Source organism: Ranitomeya variabilis, chromosome 1 (genome assembly GCF_051348905.1).
Source record: "Ranitomeya variabilis isolate aRanVar5 chromosome 1, aRanVar5.hap1, whole genome shotgun sequence".
NCBI lineage: Eukaryota > Metazoa > Chordata > Amphibia > Anura > Dendrobatidae > Ranitomeya > Ranitomeya variabilis.
In genome coordinates this window covers 438,428,768-438,452,937 of record NC_135232.1, presented here as the reverse complement: position 1 = coordinate 438,452,937, position 24,170 = coordinate 438,428,768, and the positions used below count along the sequence as shown (strand labels likewise).

Sequence of the window (24,170 nt, the reverse complement as noted above, 5' to 3'; positions counted from 1 at the left end):
TACATAGGAACATCTGTACAGCATATGTCCCCCTAAGTCCAGGTGGGAGACCCCAGAAAAAGTGGTGGAGAATAAAAGGGCTAAAATCCTGTGGGACTTCAAGATCCAGACAGATAAGCAAGTGCTGGTTAACTAACCAGACATTGTGAAAATAAACAAGGACCAGAAGACAGCAATGATAATAGATGTGGAAGTACCAAGTGACAGCAACGTCAGAAAGAAGGAATATGAAAGAAGGAATATGAGAGGCTGGAGAAATACCAGGGCCTCAAAGGAGAACTGGAGAAGATGTGGAAGGTGAAGGCAACAGTGATTCCAGTGGTGATAAGAGCACTCGGAGCAGTGACCCCTAAGTTGGGAAAATGGCTGCAACAGATCCCAGGAGCAACATCTGAGCTCTCTGTCCAGAAAGTGCAATGCTTCGAATAACTAAGATCCTGCGCAGAACCCTCAAATTTCCAGGCCTCTGGTAGAGGACCCGAGAATGAGAAAGGACAAAAAAGACCACCCCCATTGGGGGATGAGAAGAAAGTTGTATTTTTTTAATATGTATATATATATATATATATATATATATATATATATATATATATATATATATACATGTATGTACAATATATATTTTATTTTTATGTAAAGCAGATCTGTCTCCAGATTTCACAATAAGTAATTAAATACATCACATAAATCTGATAAGTATGCTGCATTTACTTTGGTTCATGTCAGAATGGTGTATAATCCTTTATGAAGGTTTAACTACTCTCCACCCTCCTAGCCTAATGAACAACTCCACAGTGCCCATCCATTCTGCTGAGAAGACCGGTCTGCTTAGCTTAGTACAAGCTGTATGGATGGACATTGAATACAACTGGACTCATATCAGGATTACACAACCATTCTGACATGGATTTTCAAATTCGAGGTGTCAGTGTCTTAGGGTCTGAGAGATTTAATATTTAATAATGTATGCAGATTTTAGTGTGAAGGATTTGCTTTAAATTTTCAGGTCTGATAACCTGCCGAGACTCTATGACCACCATATAGTGTTTTTATGACGGCTGTAGAGGGAACTTCCTTTGATTCGTTTTTATATAGCCAGGCTTAGCAAGATTGCAGGGTTATGTGCTACAAAGTCACAATGCCTACAATGGCATCAGTCACTGATGAGAGAACAGTAATGTCGGTCTACAGTTGCTTAACCCCTTAGCTGCCACAATATATTACAGAGGACCAGCTGGCTAACATAGATGTCCAGGTTGACCAGTCCAGCAGCGGGTCATCGGGTATATAATTAATATGGCAATTTCCCAACTCCATCTCTTGTATTCAAGTGAGGGAAGCAAGAAGTCTTTGTGTGCACCGAATGCCATAACTTTCTTCATATTGTAACAGTCTACATATATGCAGTTATGTCAGTTACTCAGAGACATACAGTATATGTTATGTATACATGATATGTATAGAGGTTACCCAGAAACATACATTATACGTTTTAGCAGAGACGTGTTTTGGATGACTATTTTTGCATCTGTAAAATGTAAAATAGCCCCACCCGCCAAAAAAAAACAGATAACTTATTTTTTATCACAAAATGTAAAAAAAATTGAGTCCTCCAAGAAAAACTTTTTTTATTGTGAAAAAAATAGTAGAATATGAAACTCTTCATTTTTACCTCTCACCATTGAAAACCAAAAGACAAAGGCTTACATTTTGTTTTAATCCCTCAAAAAGGTCAATAAAAGATATAAAAAATCAAGCTCATGGCTATGTTGTTCTTTATCCTTCAAATTAGATTAATTTGTTATGTTTACCGCACTGTGAACAGCAAGGAGAAGTCACAGCGAAACGGTATACCGTCTAGTTAATAAAATATAAGAGTAAGTTACATGTACAACAAAATATAACTCATCCAGTAATAAAAAAGGCTCATACAGCCTTATCAGCAGAAAAATAAACTTGCGGCTCTTGAAATTAGTTCATGAAAAATGAAAAATAAATTGCTTGGGCCATATGGTCCAAAATGCATTAGAATTCCGATCTTTAGATCTACTGGCTGCTGTGTTTTTGCCATGCACACATTATTGTGACTAGACAGTGTTCGTTTAACACTACCTAACGCCTACAACTTTGCCATGTAACAAGGTTTCAGTTCCTAGTGAAATCTACCAGGATGTTTTCCCAGAAACGTGTTATGATAATAGTGGTGTTGCTATTACATGTCTTCCCACACAACGTTTACACCACTTAGAGCACTTGGTGGGTATTGACACTTCTCACATATCGCTATTCTTTTTTGTGATACTCATGATATTTTTCCAGTGTAAAGAACAAATTTAATTTATAGTTTAATGTTGATTAAAATTAACCAGTTATACGTAAATAACATAATTATTATTTCAGACTTTTTGTAATGTCATTTCGTAACTTTTCATTTGTTAGTTCTATTGCAGTTGCGACCAAAGTTGCATTCAAAATTGTCAGCCTGTAAAACTATGCATTTTGAAAATGGTGTTAAATGGCCTCATCTCTTGATATCAATGTCGCTTTTTTTTTTCGCGTTTAGCCTTGATCGTCATATCCAAGATCACCATGGACATAACAAACCATTCAGATGCAAACATTGTCCTTTTAAATCTTCCTACAAAGGCCGATTGAAAACGCACATTTTGAAAGCACATGGTGGTGAGTAATTGCACTGCCCTGTTTTTGTATTTGTTGAATTTTTTTACTAATAAGAGATAAGATGGCTGTGAACATGTATGAGAACATGTGTTATAGGACACGTCCTCAGCCTACCTTACACATGAGATATATTACTAAAGTGGCCTTAGGGTACTGTCACACAGTGGCACTTTGATCGCTACGACGGTATGATCCGTGACGTTCCAGCAATATCCATACGATATCGCAGTGTCTGACACGCAGCAGCGATCAGGGACCCTGCTGAGAATCGTACGTCGTAGCAGATCGTTTGGAACTTTCTTTTGTCGCTGGATCTCCCGCTGTCATCGCTGGATCGTTGTGTATGACAGCGATCCAGCGATGCGTTCGCTTGTAACCAGGGTAAACATCGGGTTACTAAGCGCAGGGCCGCGCTTAGTAACCCGATGTTTACCCTGGTTACCATCGTAAAAGTAAAAAAAAACAAACCGTACATACTCACATTCTGGTGTCGTTCAGGTCCCTTGCAGTCTGCTTCCCGCTCTGACTGACTCCCGGCCGGAAAGTAAGAGCAGATCACAGCAGTGACGTCACCGCTGTGCTCTGCTTTCACTTTACGGCGGCACTCAGTCAGAGCGGGAAGCAGATGGCAAGGGACCTGAAGGACACCGGAATGTGAGTATGTACTGTTTTTTTTTTTTACTTTTACGCTGGTAACCAGGGTAAACATCGGGTTACTAAGCGCGGCCCTGCACTTAGTAACCCGATGTTTACCCTGGTTACCCGGGACCTCGGCATCGTTGGTCGCTGGAGAGCGGTCTGTGTGACAGCTCCCCAGCGACCACACAACGACTTTCCAACGATCACGGCCAGGTCGTATCGCTGGTCGTGATCGTTGGAAAGTTGCAGAGTGTGACAGTACCCTTAGCACTGAAGAAGATTAATGTAGTAGATTTGACTGAGGCAAAGGTCTTTTTCAAGGACATCTTTAATGTGAAAGAACCAGACTTGTAGGTACGTGTGAGTGGCGGTGCTAGGAGCGGCGCCACGCACATATACTTTCAAGTCTAGCTGAAAATTGCTACAGATGTCCTTGAAAAAATAGCTTTGCATGGGTCTCAACGTTGGATATTATCTATTCGTCCTTTTCGCTGGAAGCTGCCTTTATTTTCTTCAGTGCTAAAGTCACTTCTACAATAGATACATCTGGACAGTGGTACCTTTAATGAGCATGAACAGTGTTGCCCGCTTTCTCCAGATACCACCAAAAAACAAGTACTATGGGCTGGATATTCATGTTTGTTTAAATGTGGAGAGTCATGTAAGAATATAGGCTACTATGACCTTGGGCCTTTTCGTTTTACAAGACGGACCTCGCCAGAAAGGAGCACAAACAGATCACAAGTTTCATACTTTGGACTCATTCAATACTTAAAAAGCTTCATCAGGGGCACATCCATTCTGGAGTTCAAATGGAAGTCCGAAATGGAGGCACTATAAAACGCTGTGTGAACAGGCCCTTATTTGTACATGGTATATTTTATCATTATGTCTATACTAGATGGTGGCCCGATTCTAACGCATCGGGTATTCTAGAATATGCTATTGCCCAGCCACGTAGTATATTGCCCAGCGACGTAGTATATTGCCCAGCCACATAGTGTATTGCCCAGTTACGTATTATATTGCCCAGCCACATAGTATATTGCCCAGCCACATAGTATATTGCCCAGCCACGTAGTATATTGCCCAGCCACGTAGTATATTGCCTAGCCACGTAGTATATTGCCCAGCCACGTAGTATATTGCCCAGCCACATAGTATATTGCCCAGCCACATAGTATATTGCCCAGCCACATAGTATATTGCCCAGCCACGTAGTATATTGCCCAGCCACATAGTATACAGCATATCCCTGTTAAAAAAAAGAATTAAAATAAAAAATTGTTACATACTCACCCTCCGTTAGCGCCCAGATCGAAGCGGCCGGTTACCGATGATCCTCGCGCGCTCTGGTCTGAAGAGTGCATTGTAGTCTCGCGAGATGATGATGTAGCGGTCTCGTGAGACCACTACGTCATCATCTCGCAAGATCGCAGCATGGACCGGTTACCGGAGCGTCGCGATCGGGAAAGGCCTGTTGTCGATCCGGGGGCCAACGGAGAGTGAGTATGTAACTATTTTTTCTTTTTTTTAATTATTTTTAACATTAGATCGTTTTACTATTCATGCTGCATAGGCAGCATGAATAGTAAAAAGTTGGTCACACAGGGTTAATAGCAGCATTAACCGAGTGCGTTACACCGCGGTCAAAGCTGCCATTAACCCTGTGTGAGCGCTGACTGGAGGGGAGTACGGAGCGGGCACTGACTGCGGGGAGGAAGGAGCGGCCATATTTCCGCCGGACTGTGCCCGTCGCTGATTGGTTGTGGCTGTTTTGCCATGACCAATCAGCGACTTGGATTACATGACAGACAGAGGCCGCGACCAATGAATATCCGTGACAGACAGAAAGACAGACAGACAGACAGACAGAAGTGACCCTTAGACAATTATATAGTAGATGTGTCCAAAAGAGTCCCAAATCTTAAAGGAGATTCATGGTTTTGTTTAAATTCAGCTTGTTATCAAGGTATAATAAAAAAACATCTTATTAACCACTTTCCTTTTCTATTGTGTTTAAAATTCCTCACATATTAAGTGCAGATGACTATGCTTGTTAAAAGTTAGAGATGTCGTATCCTAATTAATTCCTAACACATGCAAAATTGACACACTTTTCACATACTTTTGCACTCTAAAGCCTATGGCATGACAATGTTTAGATTAAGAGAATTTACTAGCGTATACAGTAATTCAATACATGTGAATTCAATCGTACAGATAGATTATGTGAATGTATACAGTCTAGGTAAAGCTCTCAATTTCTCAAAATGTACCTTTTTATTATTCAATGATTTTATGCTTTAGTTACCTGAAAATAAAAAAAACATTTCAAAGGTGGGAAAATGCTTTTTTTTCAGGAGAAATGTATTTTGTGAATTAATAAACTTTTTTTAATCAAGAGTTGGTTGGATTTGATCACAAAATATAAGAAAATGTTGTATGAGCTTTTAGTTTAATGTTTCTCCTTTAGATTGTGTGCACTATTTTACCGTCTAGGATCCAAACTTGGATAAAAAAAAACATTAACTGAAAGATTATTATTGGTGAGAAAAAGCACTCTAATAAAGCGTGATAGGATGGACAAAAATAAACAGAAAAAAAGTCATCAGAATTAAATACTAAAAAGTAACAATATAGCAGTTGCTTGTATATTAATAGAGTTCTAACCAAAATACATGCGAAACATGCAGTAAAAAAAACATGCAGTAAAAAAAAGAGGAAAGACCTATAAAAGATTGGTTGCACTTCCTAAATTTAAACAATATAAATTTTATATCACTAACACAAAATCCTAGACAAGGCAAATAAAAACGTTTAAAAATGCACATATTATGCCAGAACATGTTTCCTTGGCCAAACATTGGCACTAGGAGGCGTGATGACTAATAAAGCCATGTAAATATAAAGGATATGTGAAATACAGTAGCATTCAAAAGTTTGGGCACCCCTGGTCAAAATTACTGTTATTGTGAACAGTTAAGCAAGTTGAAGATTAAATTATCTTCAAAGGGCCTAAAGTTACAGATGACACATTTTCTTTGTATTTTAGGCCAAAAAAATTGTTTCATCTTTTACATTTTAAAAATTGCAAAAAAGATGCAAAAGTTTGAACACCCTACATGGTTAGTACCTACTAGCACCCACTTTTTAAAAATATCACAGCTTGTAAAAACTTGTTGTAGCCAGCCAAAAGTCTTTAATTTGTTGTTTGAGGGATTGTTATCCAATCTTCTTGGAGAATTCTTCCAGTTCTGTAAGATTCCTGGGTCGTCCTGCATGCACTGCTATTTTAAAGTCTGGTCACAGATTTTCAATGATGTTCAGATCATGTGACTGCAGTGGCCATTGTAAAACTTTCAACTTGCGCTTTTCGAGGTAGTCTATTGTGGATTTTGTTCTGTCCTTAGGATCATTATCCATTTGTAGAGGCCATCATCTTTTTAACTTCAGCTTTTTATAGATGGTGTTATGTTTCAAGAATTTGTTGAAATTTAATTGAATCCATTATTTTTTCTATCTGTGAAATGTTCCCCGTGCCATTGGCTGCAAAATAACCCTAAGAAATGACTGATCCACCCCCATGCTTAATGGTTTGCGAGATGTTCTTTTCCTGAAACTCTGTGCCATTTTTTCTCCACACATACCTTTGATCATTGTGGCCAAAGAGTTCTATTTTAACCTCATCGGTATACAGGACTTGTTTCCAAAATGCATCATGCATGCGCACTAATGCTTTTCGGCTTTGCCCGCAGTTGGGCAAAGCATACTGCGCGTGTGCAAGGCAAGATTGCATTGCGTACGCGTGTACTACAGAGGCAACCTAATCCAATTCAAGACAATATTACGGCCGGCGGGAAATGAAGGGGTGAATAAAAGCACAGAAAACACCGCCCATCGCACCGTAAACAGAGCCCGCCAAATTCAGGTGATAGAGTCCCTTTAAGATCTGAAACCTTGGTCAAATTTATCTGAGCACATAAATCTCCAAGGGTGACTTTTGCATTGGCGCATTTTCCTTTTTGTTATTTTTAACATGTAAAAATGTTTTTTATTTTTACTAAAACACAAAGGAAATGTGTCATCTTTAACTTTAGGCCTTTTAGAGATCATTTAATCTTTAACTTGCTTACCCTTTCACAATAACAGTAATTTTGACCAGGGGTGCCCAAACGTTTACATGCCACTGTAGTTATGTGTTTTATATGCACTTTCCAGGTTATTCCTCCCTGCTCCATCACTCTCATTCCCTTCTTTTGAGGTCCACACCATCAGGCTCTTTCGTCCCCTCTCCCTCAGAGTAACGGTCATATACCGGCTCCCATGCTCACCCACTTCCTGGACCATTTCTCTGCCTGGCTGCCGCACTTCATGTCCTCAGAACTCCCAACCCTTATCCTGGGAGACTTCAACATCCCCATTAACAGCCTCACTTCCACATCTGCATCCCAGCTTCTTTCACTAACCACTTCTCTAGGCCTCTCACAGTTCTCAACCTCTGAAACACACAAAGATGGTAACACCCTTGACCTGTTCTTAGTCCGGCTCTGTTCAATCTCCTACCTAGATAATTCACCGCTTCCCCTCTCTGACCACAACATTCTCTCCTTCACACTCACAATTCCTTGCCCACCCCAGCACCCTCCTACCTACCACACATTCAGAAATCTACACGCTATCAACCCTCACACACTTTCAGACTCCCTACACTCATCATTGTCCCCAGTCTCCTCTTTTTCCTGTCCTGATCTGTCCTGATCTGGCTGTACATCACTACAGTGACACTCTTAGAAGCACCCTGGACCAAGTAGCGCCCCTCACCCTCAGAACCTCCAAGCACAGAGTAAAACAGCCCTGGCTCACATCGCAAACCCGATTTCTCCAGCGATGCTCTAGGAGTGCTGAACGCTTATGGAGGAAAACTCGCACACCAGAAGACTTCATACACTTCAAATTATGTTAAAAACCTATAACTCTGCCCTTCACCTCGCCAAACAGACCTACTTCACCACTCTGATCTCCTCTCTATCCAACAACCTCAAGAAACTTTTTGACACCTTTCACTCCCTCCTCAGGCCAAAAGCACAAGCCCCTATCACAAACATTTGTACTGATGACCTGGCCTCCCACTTTATAGAGAAAATAGATAACATCCATCAGGAAATCTGCTCCCAGACACCAAGCGTAGCAACTCCCATCCCTCCCTGCATTTCCCCTGGCTCACTCTCCACATTCGATCCCATCACAGAAGAAGTTTCCAGGCTCCTCTCTTCTTCTCATCCGACTACATGCACTACCGACCCCATTCCCTCACATCTCCTCCAGTCTCTCCAATCGTCACAATTCACCTAACTACAATCTTTAATCTCTCCCTCTCCTCTGGCATTTTTCCCTCCTCCTTCAAACACTCTATCATTACTCCATTACTAAAGAAACTCACCCTCGACCCATCCTGCACAAACAACTACAGACCAGTTTTCAATCTCCCTTTCATCTCTAATCTCTTGGAGCGCTTGGTCTACTCCCGCCTTACCCGTTACCTCTCCATCATTCCCTCCTAGACCCTTCACAGTCCGGTTTTCCAGCCCCTTCATTCGACAGAAACGGCACTCATCAAAGTGACCAATGACCTTCTGACAGCAAAATGTAATGGTGACCACTCTATGCTCATTCTTCTCGACCTTTCTGCAGCTTTCGACACTCTTGACCACCCTCTCCTACTCTCTAGACTCCAGTCACTAGGCATTAAGGACACTGCTCTCTCCTGGTTCTCCTCCTATCTTTCTGACCGCTCCTTCAGTGTTCTGTTCTCTGGCTCCACTTCATCTCCTCTTCCTCTCACTGTTGGGATACCTCAGGGCTCAGTCCTTGGCCCCCTTCTCTTCTCCCTCTACACGGCCCCAAATGGACAGACCATCAGCAGATTTGGCCTTCAGTAGCATCTTTATGCTGATGACACACAACTTCACACATCACCCCCTGACCTTACTTCCGCTGTACTACAGAACGCCAGTGACTGTCTGTCCGCAGTCTCCAACATCATTTCCACTCTCTATCTGAAACTCAACCTCTCCAAAACTGAGCTTCTTCTGCTCCCGCCATCTACTAACCTCCCTAAATCTGCCATTTCCCTCTCCGTAGGTGGCACCATAATAACACCCCGGCAGCAGGCGATGTCTGGGTGTTATGTTTGACTCCAATCTCTCCTTCACCTCCCATATACAATCTCTTGACTGCTCGTGCCACTTACACCTAAAGAACATCTCTAGAATACGTCCTTTTCTCACCATGGAAACAACAAAAACCCTCACTGTTGCCCTGATCCACTCCTGCCTGGACTACTGCAATGCTCTACTAATTGGCTTCCCCCTTACTCAACTTTCCCCTCTCCAGTCTATCCTTAATGCAGCAGCCAGGGTTGTCCATCTAGCTAATCGTTACTTGGACGCATCCGCTCTTTGCCAGTCGTTACACTGGTTGCCTATTCATTACAGGATACAATTCATACAATTCAAAGTACTTGTTCTCACCCACAAAGCTCTCCACAGTGCGGCACCCCCTTACATCTCCTCCCTCATTTCGGCCTAACCAACCGCTGCGCTCTGCAAACAACTTTCGACTAACCTCTGCACTAATCCGTACCTCCTACTCTCTACTCCAAGACTTCTCCCGCGCTGTGCCAATCCTCTGGAATGCTCTACCCTAAGATATTAGGACTATCCACAATTTACATAGTTTTAGGCGCTCCCTCAACATTTGTTCAGAGCGGCCTATCACGTTCCCAAATCAAAGTCATTTTATGTTTGTGTATGTGTAGCCTATTCACTATCCCCATCTATCCCCCACCCCCTGAAGATGGCTGGACCATCATTGTAAATACATCATTGTAAATACACACCTGTACTTTGCATCTCCCCCACCTTATTGTAGATTGTAAGCTCTCACGAGCAGAGTCGTCTTATTTTGCTTTAATTATTGTACTGCTAATGTTATTTCTTATGACTGTTGTTTTTGAAACTGTTAAGCTGTAAAGTGCTGCGGAATATGTTGGCGCTATATAAATAAAGATTATTACAGTATTATTATTAGTTATGACAGACAATATCCCTAAAGTGATATCAAATAGTATACAGTAAAAAAGAAAGGTTTAATGCACATGAACAGACAATATGTAATGCAGTAGCAAAAGAATATAAAAAAGATACATAGTAACACTGTGCAATAAATTGATATGTGCAGAGTAACAAAGGTAAATTGTCCCACAGGAAAAGCATTACAAGGGAATGAGATCCCACGTCATCAAAATGAAAGAATCACTTTCAAAAAGTGTAACAATACCTAATAGAGATGCGACTTTCTAGATACAGTAGATCTTGGGAATCCCATTTATATAAGTTGCACTTAATATTCTTGCTTATTAATTTTAGGTGAACATGGCTACAAATGCTCGTTTTGCCCAGTAATAACAATGACAATCAGCCAGTTAAAGGATCATTCAATAAGCGTTCATGAAAAAGCACTTACTTTGCCAAAAGTGCGCAGTCTGCTTCCTAATGGCCCACGTGCTAAGCAAAGCTCACGGATTGGAAAGGAATCTAGACTACTTGGTAAGGACTCTCATAAAGTGATGTCACACTGCTTTGCTTATAATTCTGTATTGTGAATATGCATTATTGCTATAATCAGAAAAAGAGCCTGGAATGCCGTGAAGTAAGGAGATTCGCAAGGGCTCCCATCCAGTGGTCACAGATTACTAGCTAATGTCCTGCAGATCTTTAATATTTACCTATAAGCCATTAAATATAAAAAAGTAATACCTATGTGCAGTACAGACCAAAAGTTTGGACACACCTTCTCATTTAAAGATTTTTCTGTATTTTCATGACTATGAAAATTGTACATTCACACTGAAGGCATCAAAACTATGAATTAACACATGTGGAATTATATACCGTATATACTCGAGTATAAGCCAACCCGAGTATAAGCCGACCCCCCTAATTTTGCCACAAAAAACTGGGAAAACTTAATGACTCGAGTATAAGCCTAGGGTGGAAAATGCAGCAGCTACCGGTAAATTTCAAGAGAAAAAATAGATACGAATAAAAGTAAAATTAATTGAGACATCAGTAGGTTAAGTGTTTTGAATATCCATATTGAATCAGGAACCCCAGATAATGCTCCATAAAGTTTGATGGGCCCCATTAGATGCTCCATATTAAAATATTCCCCATATAATCCTGTCTAAAGGTTAATAATGGCCCCATAGATGCTCCATACAGACACTTGCCCCTTATAGTGCTGCACAAACATTATGGCCCCATAGATGCTCCATACAGGCACTTGCCCCTTATAGTGCTGCACAAACATTATGGCCCCATAGATGCTCCATACAGGCACTTGCCCCTTATAGTGCTGCACAAACATTATGGCCCCATAGATGATCCATACAGGCACTTGCCCCATATGCTGTGGCTGCGATGAAAAAAAAAAAATCACATACTCACCTCTCCGTCGCTCAGGCCCCCGGCACTTTTAATATTTACCTGCTCCTCTTTCCTGTGTGGCTCCGTCTTCAGCGTTCTCCGCACTGACGTTCAGGCAGACGGCGCGCACTGACCACGTCAACGCGCCCTCTGACCTGAGCGTCACAGCCAGAGGACGCCAAAGACGGAGCCACACCGGAACGGAGGAGAGGTGACTATCGCGCAGCGCTCCCCCTCCCCGTATACTTACCTGCTCCGGCGCGGTCCCTGCACGTCCCTGCTTCCAGCGCTGCATCTTCTTCCTGTACTGAGCGGTCACATGGTACCGCACATTACAGTAATGAATATGCGGCTCCACCGCTATGGGAGGTGGAGTCGCATATTAATTACCGTAATGTGCGGTACCATGTGACCGCTCAGTACAGGAAGAAGATGCAGCGCTGGAAGCAGGGACGTGCAGGGACCGCGCCGGGAGCAGGTAAGTATAATTACACAGCCCCCGCTCCCCCTCCCCTGCCGACCCCTGGGTATGACTCGAGTATAAGCCGAGAGGGGGACTTTCAGCCCAAAAAAATGGGCTGAAAATCTTGGCTTATACTCGAGTATATACGGTACTTAATAAAAAAGTGTGAAACAACTGAAATTATGTCTTATATCCTAGGTTCTTCAAAGTAGCCACCTTTTGCTACAAAAGGTGCAAAAGTAGCAAAAGGTGGCTACTTTGAAGAACCTAGAATATAAGGCTACTTTCACACTAGCGTTAACTGCAATACGTCGCAATGCGTCGTTTTGCCGAAAAAACGCATCCTGCAAAAGTGCTTGCAGGATGCGTTTTTTCTGCATTGACTAACATTAGCGACGCATTTGCGACGCATTGACACACGTCGCAACCGTCGTGCGACGGTTGCGCCGTGTTGTGGCGGACTGTCGGGAGCAAAAAACGTTACATGTAACGTTTTTTGCTCCCGACGGTCCGCTTTTTCCGACCGCGCATGCGCGGCCGGAACTCCGCCCCCACCTCCCCGCACTTCCCCGCACCTCACAATGGGGCAGCGGATGCGCTGAAAAAATGCATCCGCTGCCCCTGTTGTGCGGTGCAGAGAACGCTAGCGTCGGGGACCTCGGCCCGACGCACTGTGACGGGCCGAGCCCGACGCTAGTGTGAAAGTAGCCTAAGACATAATTTCAGTTGTTTCACACTTTTTTGTTAAGTATATAATTCCACATGTGTTAATTCATAGTTTTTATGCCTTCAGTGTGAATGTACAATTTTCATAGTCATGAAAATACAGAAAAATCTTTAAATGAAAAGGTGTGTCCAAACTTTTGGTCTGTATTGTATGTGTAAAGCAGCATGGTGGCTCAGTGATTAGCACTGCAGCCTTGCAGCGCTGGGGTCCTGGGTTCGAATGCCACCAAGGACAAGATCTGCAAGGAATTCATATGTTCTCCCCGTGTTTGTGTGGGTTTCCTCCGGGTTCTCCGGTTTCCACCCACATTCCAAAGACATATTGATAGGGAATCTAGATTGTGAGCCCCAATGGGGACAGTAATGGTAATGTCTGTATAATAAATATGATAATGTCACTTATATAGCGCTATATAAGTGAGTAAAATAAATAAATGTATGGAATTATTTATTGTGTGCTGATCGCCAATCATTTCTGTATTACGGAGCACAGCTCCATTTACATTTCTGCTAGGAATGCTGGGAGATTTCAGTGTAAAGGCCGGTAGAATTGTTAATGTAGCTTTGGACTATATGTAACTCATTCTTACTAGGTAAATATGTATGTAAATTAGGCGTATATAAACTACAAAGGGTATACCGTATATACTCGAGTATAAGCCGACCCGAGTATAAGCCGACCCCCCTAATTTTGCCACAAAAAACTGGGAAAACTTATTGACTCGAGTATAAGCCTAGGGTGGAAAATGCAGCAGCTACCGGTGAATTTCAAAAATAAAAATAGATGTTCCATACCGTTCATTATGGCCCCATAGCTGTGCCATATAGTGCTCTGCACCGTTCATAATTGCCCCATAGCTGTGCCATATAGTGCTCTGCACCATTATTGTCCCATAGCTGTGCCATATAGTGCTCTGCACCATTATTGCCCCATAGCTGTGCCATATAGTGCTCTGCACCATTCATTATTGCCCCATAGCTGTGCCATATAGTGCTCTGCACCATTATTGCCCCATAGCTGTGCCATACAGTGCTCTGCACCATAATTGCCCCATAGCTGTGCCATATAGTGCTCTGCACCATTATTGCCCCATAGCTGTGCCATACAGTGCTCTGCACCATTATTGCCCCATAGCTGTGCCATATAGTGCTCTGCACCATTATTGCCCCATAGCTGTGCCATACAGTGCTCTGCACCATTATTGCCCCATAGCTGTGCCATACAGTGCTCTGCACCATTATTGCCCCATAGCTGTGCCATATAGTGCTCTGCACCATTATTGCCCCATAGCTGTGCCATACAGTGCTCTGCACCATTATTGCCCCATAGCTGTGCCATACAGTGCTCTGCACAGTCCATTATTGCCCCATAGCTGTGCCATACAGTGCTCTGCACCATTATTGCCCCATAGCTGTGCCATACAGTGCTCTGCACCGTCCATTATTGCCCCATAGCTGTGCCATATAGTGCTCTGCACCATTATTGCCCCATAGCTGTGCCATATAGTGCTCTGCACCGTTGCCCCATAGCTGTGCCATATAGTGCTCTGCACCGTTGCCCCATAGCTGTGCCATATAGTGCTCTGCACCGTTGCCCCATAGCTGTGCCATATAGTGCTCTGCACCGTTGCCCCATAGCTGTGCCATATAGTGCTCTGCACCGTTGCCCCATAGCTGTGCCATATAGTGCTCTGCACCGTTGCCCCATAGCTGTGCCATATAGTGCTCTGCACCGTTGCCCCATAGCTGTGCCATATAGTGCTCTGCACCGTTGCCCCATAGCTGTGCCATATAGTGCTCTGCACCATTATTGCCCCATAGCTGTGCCATATAGTGCTCTGCACCATTATTGCCCCATAGCTGTGCCATACAGTGCTCTGCACCATTATTGCCCCATAGCTGTGCCATATAGTGCTCTGCACCATTATTGCCCCATAGCTGTGCCATATAGTGCTCTGCACCATTATTGCCCCATAGCTGTGCCATATAGTGCTCTGCACCATTATTGCCCCATAGCTGTGCCATATAGTGCTCTGCACCATTATTGCCCCATAGCTGTGCTGCTGCTGCTGCAATAAAAATAATAAAACACATACTCACCTGTCTTGCTTGCAGCTCCTCGGCGCCTTCTTCCCGGCGTCTCCCTGCACTGACTGATCAGGCAGAGGGCGGCGCGCACACTATATGCGTCATCGCGCCCTCTGACCTGAACAGTCAGTGTGGAGAGAGAGAGACGCCGGGAAGATGGAGACAGCGCCCGGCGTGTGGAACGAGGACAGGTGAATATGCGATACTTACCTGCTCCCGGCGTCCCTGGCTCCTTGTCCCGGACAGCTGGTCTCCGGGTGCCGCAGCCTCTTTCTCTATCAGCGGTCACCGGCACCGCTGATTAGAGAAATGAATTATGCGGCTCCGCCCCTATGGGAGGTGGAGCAGCCTATTCATTTCTCTAATGAGCGGTCCCACGTGACCGCTGTACAGGGGAAGAGCTGCGGCACCCGAAGACAGTGTGACGGGCAGGGGGAGCGCCAGGAGCGCCGGGACTAGGTAAGTATGCCTCAGCGCCCTCTCCCCCTCACCCGCCGACCGTGACTCGAGTATAAGCCGAGGGGGCACTTTCAGCCCAAAAAATTGGGCTGAAAATCTCGGCTTATACTCGAGTATATACGGTATATGTGTACTGAGTACACTTATGTCGGACTCCAAGAGCAGCTCTTTGTGGCCAGCAAGTGCCAGTCGTACATTTGTCCTTTATGTAGTGGGAAGGCTAGATAGTGCCATATAAATAAGACATTTGCATGGAGAAGAATTAACTCATCTTAGTGTTAGAAGCACTTTACTCACAGGTAATTCTAGATCTTGCATAACAATAAATGATAGACAGCTTAGTAATGTGCTGGTGAAAGCTATTTTATTATCGCCATAAGCAGCCTAAGCAAACAGCATTTTTATGAAGGTCAGATCTAAATGATTACAATAGAGGATTGCATAGAACTGCAATAAAGGAAGTTCAGGCAAGGAAATAGTGAGCCAATACATGTTTGCTGGCATGTAAGAACCTGATTGTTCAGAACTGGAAATTCTCTTGGTTTAGCCATTTTCCAGAGAGTAGCCAATAAGATATCATTTTTACATGCAGACGTGTAGACTAACCCACACCCTAGGTTTAGACAAGAACTTCTTTGGTATGTCAGTTAATTTATTGCATAATCAAAATTGCATTGAAAAATTGACCTTTTGGGGATAGTCGCAAGAAGATGGCGAATATGTATAATATTTGCTGAAAAAAAAAATCTGTTACCATTAATCTCTGGGGAAGTGGAAATCATGATATCCCAACCACCAGCCATGAAACCGTGCAAAACCTCAGTGACTTCAGTGGTCAGGTCACAGGTAGTCATGAAATTATCGCTTCCGGCCCGGTGGAGATCATTGGAGTGGCAGAGCTGGTGCGGGGTGGGCAAATTTATGTGGTAAGATTGGCTTTTGTACTTCTTTTATCCTGATGGCTGCAGAAAACCCTTTTTAATCATAATCATATGATTTCTGCATTAGTGCAAAATAATTGGAGTACTTGTATTTCCTGTGTATAAGCATAGATCGAAGATCACTATAGCTTGAAACCCAGGCGCTATTTCTTCCATTACTGTTATTAGGCATGAGCCTCATGTGTGTAATGGAATATCTTCCCCTTATGAATGGTATTACTAATGGAAAAATACAGTATTATGTCTGAGCGGTCAAATCAAACTTGTGATAATAGAAGTGTATTTTTCTTCCTCCGTGGCCATATATTAGTAAATTAGCAGTATATTTTTATATCCAGGTCCATTCATACAAAGTGATTATCATACACATAAGAACAGTTACTAGCCTTAATAGTGATAAATGCCATATGTAACAAAATAATAGCCACTTTTTATTGGCTATCATTTTACTTTATTGTCTTGAAGATTCATGAGTTGCATAGAGGCTCTGGGTAATATTCGACTTGCATAAAGCGACTTTTCACTGCGTTGCCATATTTTTTTGTGGTTTGGTAATTGTTAATGCGTTTGCGCTGGTAGCTTTGTAAGTTAATCTTTGACCTTCTTCGTTTTGTCATTCCCAGAATCATCATATTTTGAGCCACCAGATGTTCAGCAGCAGCTCAATCATTACCAGTCAGCTGCTCAAGCCAGAAATAACAGCAACAATAGTCCTACTCCTCTTCCTGTGGCCAATGCAGTCCCTGAGCTAAACGAGGAAGCTGTCCTTAACTGTGAATTTTGTGACTTTTCTTCTGGTTACATCCAGAGCATTCGTCGTCATTATCGAGACAAACATGGGGGAAAGAAGCTATTTAAGTGCAAAGATTGCTCTTTTTATACATGCTACAAGTAAGAAAAAAACACTGCATTGTCATATTTGTGCTACTATTAATTAGATCTGTGCAGCCTAATGATTTAGATCCAATGTCCAAAGTTGATAAAGTATCTTCCTAACCACATGCTTACAGAGTATAACCCTTCAGTAAGAAAAAGACACAATATACAGTATATGTTTTCTTAATTCTGCTACATTACAACTTCTTAGAGACGACTACCGCAAACAGCATTAAGAATTGCCTTCTAAAGGATTTGTCCTCTGAAAGACAGCATGTACATTGTATGGTGGAACTTAAAGAAAATCTGTCATCTTTCCTGACATGACTTTATTAGTAAATAGCAGTATCTTCATTTTAACAATTCTACAACATCTTTTCTTATAGATGTGGTGTAGTTCTTCTGATATTCCTACTAGAAATATATAGATAAATTGACAACTGAGTGTTACTAGTTGGGTGAAGTGAGGGGTCCCTGCACACTGTGACAGTGTCCGATCAGTGCTGACACTGATTGACCTGGCACACCACTTTGACAGGAGGACAGTAAGGGAATGTGCACACATTGAGTGTTTGGATTCTGAACTTTCTGCACCATTTCTTGGCAGGAAAAAAAGTATTGGCAAAAACATCCGGTTTTATCGTGTTTATACATGCTTTTTTCACCAGTGTTTTTCTAGCGTTTTTGGAAAGCAATGGATGCTATACAGAAGATAATAAATAGAAATAGACAGATAATAGATATTATATCAACAGACATATAATTGCACAACCCCCGACATATTAAAAAATTGCACCCTGTGGAGCTTATTGGACAGATTTTTATGATTAAATAAATAAATGAAAAAATCAACTTGGGGTTCCCCCCTATTTTCAATAACCAGCAAAGGTAAAGCATACCACTGGGGGCTGATATAAGGCTGGGAAGGTCAATTGTTATTGTGTCCTTCCTAGTCTAAAAATACCAGCTCTCAGCCACCCCAGGAGTAGAGCATCATATGAGATGCGCCAATTCTAGTACTTTGTTTTTGCTCTTTCCGATTGATGTGAATTGTCCAAAATCACAGCTAACATCAATCACTGGTGTTAGTATTAAAAAGAGAGGTGTCTATCAGATACCCCCATTGCAACCCCAGTAATTAAAAATACAAAAACACGCAACTCAAAACTTTATTTGAAATCCACTCCCCAACATATTCTCTGGCTAATCATTTTTTTTTTTTTTTTTTTTTTAAGCCAGGTCCATCATAGTCTAAGGAATCCTGCATGGCTTTTTTATTTTTAAATAAATTGATGAACCAGGGAATGTGTGGGGGAGTGTTTTTTTAAATTAAAAAGTTTTTTGTGTGTGCTTTTTTTGGTGCATCTAATGGGGCAACTTCTCGGGTGTCTGTAGGCTGGTATTTTTTGGTTGGGAAGGGCCCAATAACCATGGACCTTCTCAGCCTTATAATATCAGCCTTCAGCAGTCTACCTTTGCTTGTTATCAAAAATAGGGGAGACCCCACATCGTTTTTTTCATTTGTTTATTTAATAAAAAAAAAACTGTCCAATAAGCTCTACTGGGTGAAATTGTATAATATGTTGAGGGGTTGTGCAATTATATGCCTGTCACTCTATATGTCCGAATGTCTATGTCTCTCGCTCTCTCTATTTTTCCATCTATAGGTTTGTCTATATCTATTTATATTTATTACCTATGTCTCTCTATTTATCTCTTTTGATCAGTCAAAAAAAGGAGTCTCTCTTCTCCAAAGATTAATGTAAAAATCCTTTACAACACATCAATTCAAAGGGATATACATATTAAGACCATTTAATAATACAAAATAGGGGTATGTGTAGGAAGCAAATAAATAACTGACTCAGTGCACAATATAGAAACACCACATTAGTTGCAAATATAAAACGTATATGTATACACACATATATAAATACCATTTTAATAATGAATGGTAGTGTGATGCATAGAGTAAATAGATATACCATGTATATATAGAAGCAAAAGAAAGTCATTAAGGTGTGTGCAAATAATGCTCCAAGGTGTGAGAGTATGGGAGTCTTGCAAAAGGAGAATTTAGCCAGTGCAAACAAATGAGTAGATCAAGGTGCAAAATCAAATAACTACAACAAATAACCATGATATGTTTAATGGAAAACAATGCAGGAGAATAGTTACCACATGAATGTGCCCCAGGGATACACGGGGGGACATTTGACTCTCATTGACAGTGAGGCCCAAATAGGTTATTATTATCTATTTCTATAGCATTCACTGCTGTCTAAAAACACGTGCAAAAAAACACTAGAAATAAGCAATAATTTTTATATCTATGTTTTTGTAGCGTTTTTGATTGGTTTCATTGAAGTCAGTGGGTGAAAAAAAAATAATTGATTTGAAACTGCACCAAATCTGCAAGTCACAAATAGGCAATGTGTGCATGACATTTCAGTATTCTCATTCACTTTGCTGGCGTCAGAATACCTTTCAGGGTTTGTGACAAATTTGCACAAAAAATTGGCAAAATTTCAACGTGTGCACAATGCCTAACACTAAGCTGCCATGATATTTTAGTACAAATAACGGAGAAATGGTATGATGCAGAATGTTGGGAAAAGTTGCTGTAGCATTATTATTTTATGTAGAATACAAGTATTTATCAGAATAGACATGTCAGGAATGCTAAAAAGTCCATTTTAAATTTGTGACCGTCACAGGAAATCTGGTTTGGATTAAGGCATGGTCTCATCAATGAGCTGTTCTTTTAGAGGGGTTCAACTGTATATGATCTACACTACCGTTCAAAATTTTAGGGTCACCCAGACAATATTGTGTTTTCTATGAAAACTCATACTTTTATTAATCAAATGAGTTGCCAAATAAATTTAAAACATTGACATTGACAAGGTTCGAAAAAAAGATTTTTATTTGAAATAATAATCTTCTCCTTCAAACTTTGCTTTCGTCAAAGAATTCTCCCTTTGCAGCAATCACAGCATTGCCGATCTTTGGCATTCTAGCAGTTAATTTGCTGAGGTAATCTGGAGAAATTTCACCCCATGCTTCCAGAAGCCCCTCCCACAAGTTGGTTTGGCTTGATGGGCATTTTTTGCATACCATGCGGTCAAGCTGCTCCCACAACAGCTCAATGGGGTTGAGATCTGGTGACTGCGCTGGCCACTCAATTACAGATAGAATACCAGCTGTCTGCTTCTTCCCTAAATAGTTATTACATAATTTGGAGGTGTGCTTTGGGTCATTGTCCTGTTGTAGGATGAAATTGGCTCCAATCAAGCACTGTCCACAGGGTATGGCATGGCGTTGCAAAATGGAGTGATAGCCTTCTTTATTCAATATCCCTTTTACCTTGTACAAATCTCCCACTTTACCAGCACCAAAGCAAACCAAAACCATCACATTACCTCCACCATGCTTGACAGATGGTGTCAGACACTCTTCCAGCATCTTTTCGGTTGGTCTGTGTCTCCCAAATGTTCTTCTGTGATCCAAACACCTCAAACTTGGATTCGCCTGTCCATAACACTTTTTTCCAATCTTCCTCTGTCCAATGTCAGTGTTTTTTTGCCCATATTAATCTTTTCCTTTTATTAGCTAGTCTCAGATATGGCTTTTTCTTTGCCACTCTGCCCTGAAGGCCAGCATTCTGGAGTCACCTCTTCACTGTAGATGTTGACACTGGCGTTTTGTGTGTACTATTTAAAGGGAATCTGTCATCCCAAAGTTCGCCTATAAGCTAAGGCCACCGGCATCAGGGGCTTATCTACAGCATTCTGTAATGCTGTAGATAAGCCCCCAATGTCACCTGAAAGATAAGAAAGACACGTTATATTATACTCACCTAGGGGTGGTCCCTGTGCGGTCCGGTCCGATGGGTGTCGCAGTCCGGGTCCAACGCCTCCCATTTTCATTCGGTGACGCCCTCTTCTTGTCTTCTTGCTGTGGCTCCTGCACAGGCATACTTTATCTACCCTGTTGAGGGCAGCGTAAAGTACTGCAGTGCACAAGCGTCGGGCCTCTCTGACCTTTCCCGGCATCTGCACACTGCAGTACTTTGCTCTGCCCTCAACAGGGCAGATAAAGTATGCCTGCGCAGGAGCCGCGGCAGGAAGCAAAGAAGAGGACGTCATCATATGAAAATGGGAGGTGCTGGACCCGGACCGTGACACCCATCGGACCAGTCCGCCCAGGGACCGCCCCTGGGTGAGTATAATATAACCTGTCTTTCTTATCTTTCAGATGACATGGCGGGTTTATCTACAGCATTACATAATGCTGTAGATATGCCCCTTATGCCGGTGGCCTTAGCTTATAGGCGAATTTTGGGGTGACAGATTCGTTTTATGAAGCTGCCAATTGAAGACCTGTGAAGTGTCGATTTCTCACACTACAGACTCTAATGTACTTGTCTTGTTGCTCAGTTGTGCAGCGGGCCTCCCACTTCTCTTTCTACTCTGGTTAGAGCCAGTTTGTGCTGTCCTGTGAAGAGAGTAGTACACACCGTTTTAGGAAATCTTCAGTTTCTTGGCAATTTCTCGCATGGAATAGCCTTCACTTCTAATAACAAGAATAGACTGTCGAGTTTCACATGAAAGTTCTTTTTTTCTGGCTATTTTGAGAGTTTAATGGAACCAGCAAATGTAATGCTCCAGATTCTCAACTAGCTCAAAGGCAGGCCAGGTTTATAGGTTTTCTATTCAGCCAAACTGTTTTCAGCTGTGCTAACATACTTGCACAAGGGTTTTCAAGGGTATTCTAACCATCCATTAGCCTTCTTACACAGTTAACAAACACAAAGTACCATAAGAATACTGGAGTGATGGTTTTTGGAAATGGGCCTCTATACACCTATGAAGATATTGCATTACAAACCAGACGTTTGCAGCTAGAATAGTCATTTACCACATTAACAATGTATAGTGTGTATTTCTGAATCATTTAATGTTAGCTTCATTGGAAAAAAATGTGCTTTTTCTAAGTGACCCTAAACTTTTGGACGGTAGTATATTTGTAGTAATTATAGCACAGATAAGTAAATAACTCATACGTAAAATTACCAGTGGTCCCTTGTAGGACCATCCTAAAACATTTCTCGATCAGCAGAAAAAAGGAAGGGGACAAACAAAACAAAAAGTACAAATGTGATCACCAATGTAAATGATAAAATTTATATATAGAGTGTAAACAATGTTTTCTAGAATTAGAGACATTTAAATTTGTAGGTAACAGGCAGAACGTTTCTTGTTTACATACATGCGAAGCATAGATCGATTTTGACAGTTTATAGAAAAGTTCACGAAAAGGCCATAAACAGCAAATTTGTACCACAAACTATTTACCTTTGCTATTTTTTTTATTCCAGCTTTTTTATCATAGGGATCTTTCAGGCTAAAACTAGATTTCTGCAGTGCATCTATTGCAATGGCAGTAGCGTAATCTTGACAGTGTGAAGTATTCACAATGCCAGAATTCCGCTATGTTGCCTGCGCAAACGGTCATCACGTGACCATAAGTTTGCCATTTCCATACTGACAGTCACGAGCCGGTTTCTCCTGCTTCTCTCAATGTTCTATTGAGATATGCAGATGAGAAGTAAGTCTGCACTCGCCCAAAACTATGCAAAACACATACTAGGGCTTACGTAACCACCACTACTTGAGTGGGCAAAAGTGTGTATATTTCAGACTGTCAAGATTCAACTACTGCCATTTCCATACAGGCACTGCAGAAATCTAGTTATATTTTGTGATATGGTTTAGGTTGTGAATGATAGCTGATTCTAGCTACAGTTAGCAGAATTTCGTGACCAGTAAGGTTGGCCTGTCAGATGAAGATGTACTTTGCCACTTCTCTACGTCTGTACACATGTAATGAAATAGACATACTGCCCAAGCATCAGATTTCAGATTTATGCGAGCAGGAATCTTTCACCACTTCGGATAGTAGGTCAAATGTCCTCTATTTCTTAATCTCTGAACACATGCTTAATATTAAATTTAACTTGGAGTTATTGTAACACTTACATTGGTTACTTCTTTTACATGGTGTACAGAAGACTTAGTGACTATGTAACCCAGATATCTTGCTCTTACTTTCACAGATCTGCTTTTACTATGCATGTTGAATCTGGCCATTCCACCTCTCCTGAAGAAGGGCCCAAAGATCTTCGATGTCCTCTCTGTCTATATCATACCAAATATAAACATAACATGATAGATCATATCGTCCTTCACAGAGGTAAATGACGTATTCCGGGATGCATGTTGGATCATGTTAATTCACTAATTATTCCACCTTATATATTTGGAAAGCATATCTTAATTATTTGCTTCTCATGAATTCATTTGTTATATATTTTACTCGAGTAAACTAATAACTTAAATTATACTCGTGACATAATAAATATTCTCCTGGCTGGAAATATAACATTGCAGAAGATATTTTATTGAAATTAGTAGTAGAAGTATTTTCTCTAAGCAGCACTGAGAAACTGTAGTACAACAAGTAAGCAAACTTCAGTACACACCTTGTAGTGTACCACCACACCATGCTACCTTTAACGCGCAAGGTGCCAATATTTAAATTCAAGCTTTAAAAGTAAAAAAACATACAATACATGAATATATCAAGCTTTTCCTAAATATGTAATACTAGTAGATACCTTGTCCCAGAACAGTGACTGTAATAGAAAATGCATCACTCCACCCTGCCTTGATACTGCTCTTATCACGCTCTACATCCCTGCTTCAATTTGAGCGGCGAATACAGCAGGAGCGGCCGGCAACAGGT

At 41.6% G+C, this 24,170-nt stretch overlaps 1 protein-coding gene across 2 annotated transcripts in view; it reads left to right on the top strand.

Moving 5' to 3' along the window:
• The window catches only part of ZNF462 (zinc finger protein 462), a 137,537-nt gene that overhangs the window by 84,727 nt on the left and 28,640 nt on the right, over positions 1–24,170 (top strand). For both annotated transcript variants that reach the window (XM_077249319.1, XM_077249320.1), the window contains exons 6-9: positions 2,564–2,682; positions 10,752–10,931; positions 17,111–17,378; positions 23,482–23,618. In XM_077249319.1, coding sequence (XP_077105434.1) covers positions 2,564–2,682; positions 10,752–10,931; positions 17,111–17,378; positions 23,482–23,618 — 704 coding nt within the window. The remainder of the gene's footprint in view (positions 1–2,563; positions 2,683–10,751; positions 10,932–17,110; positions 17,379–23,481; positions 23,619–24,170) is intronic.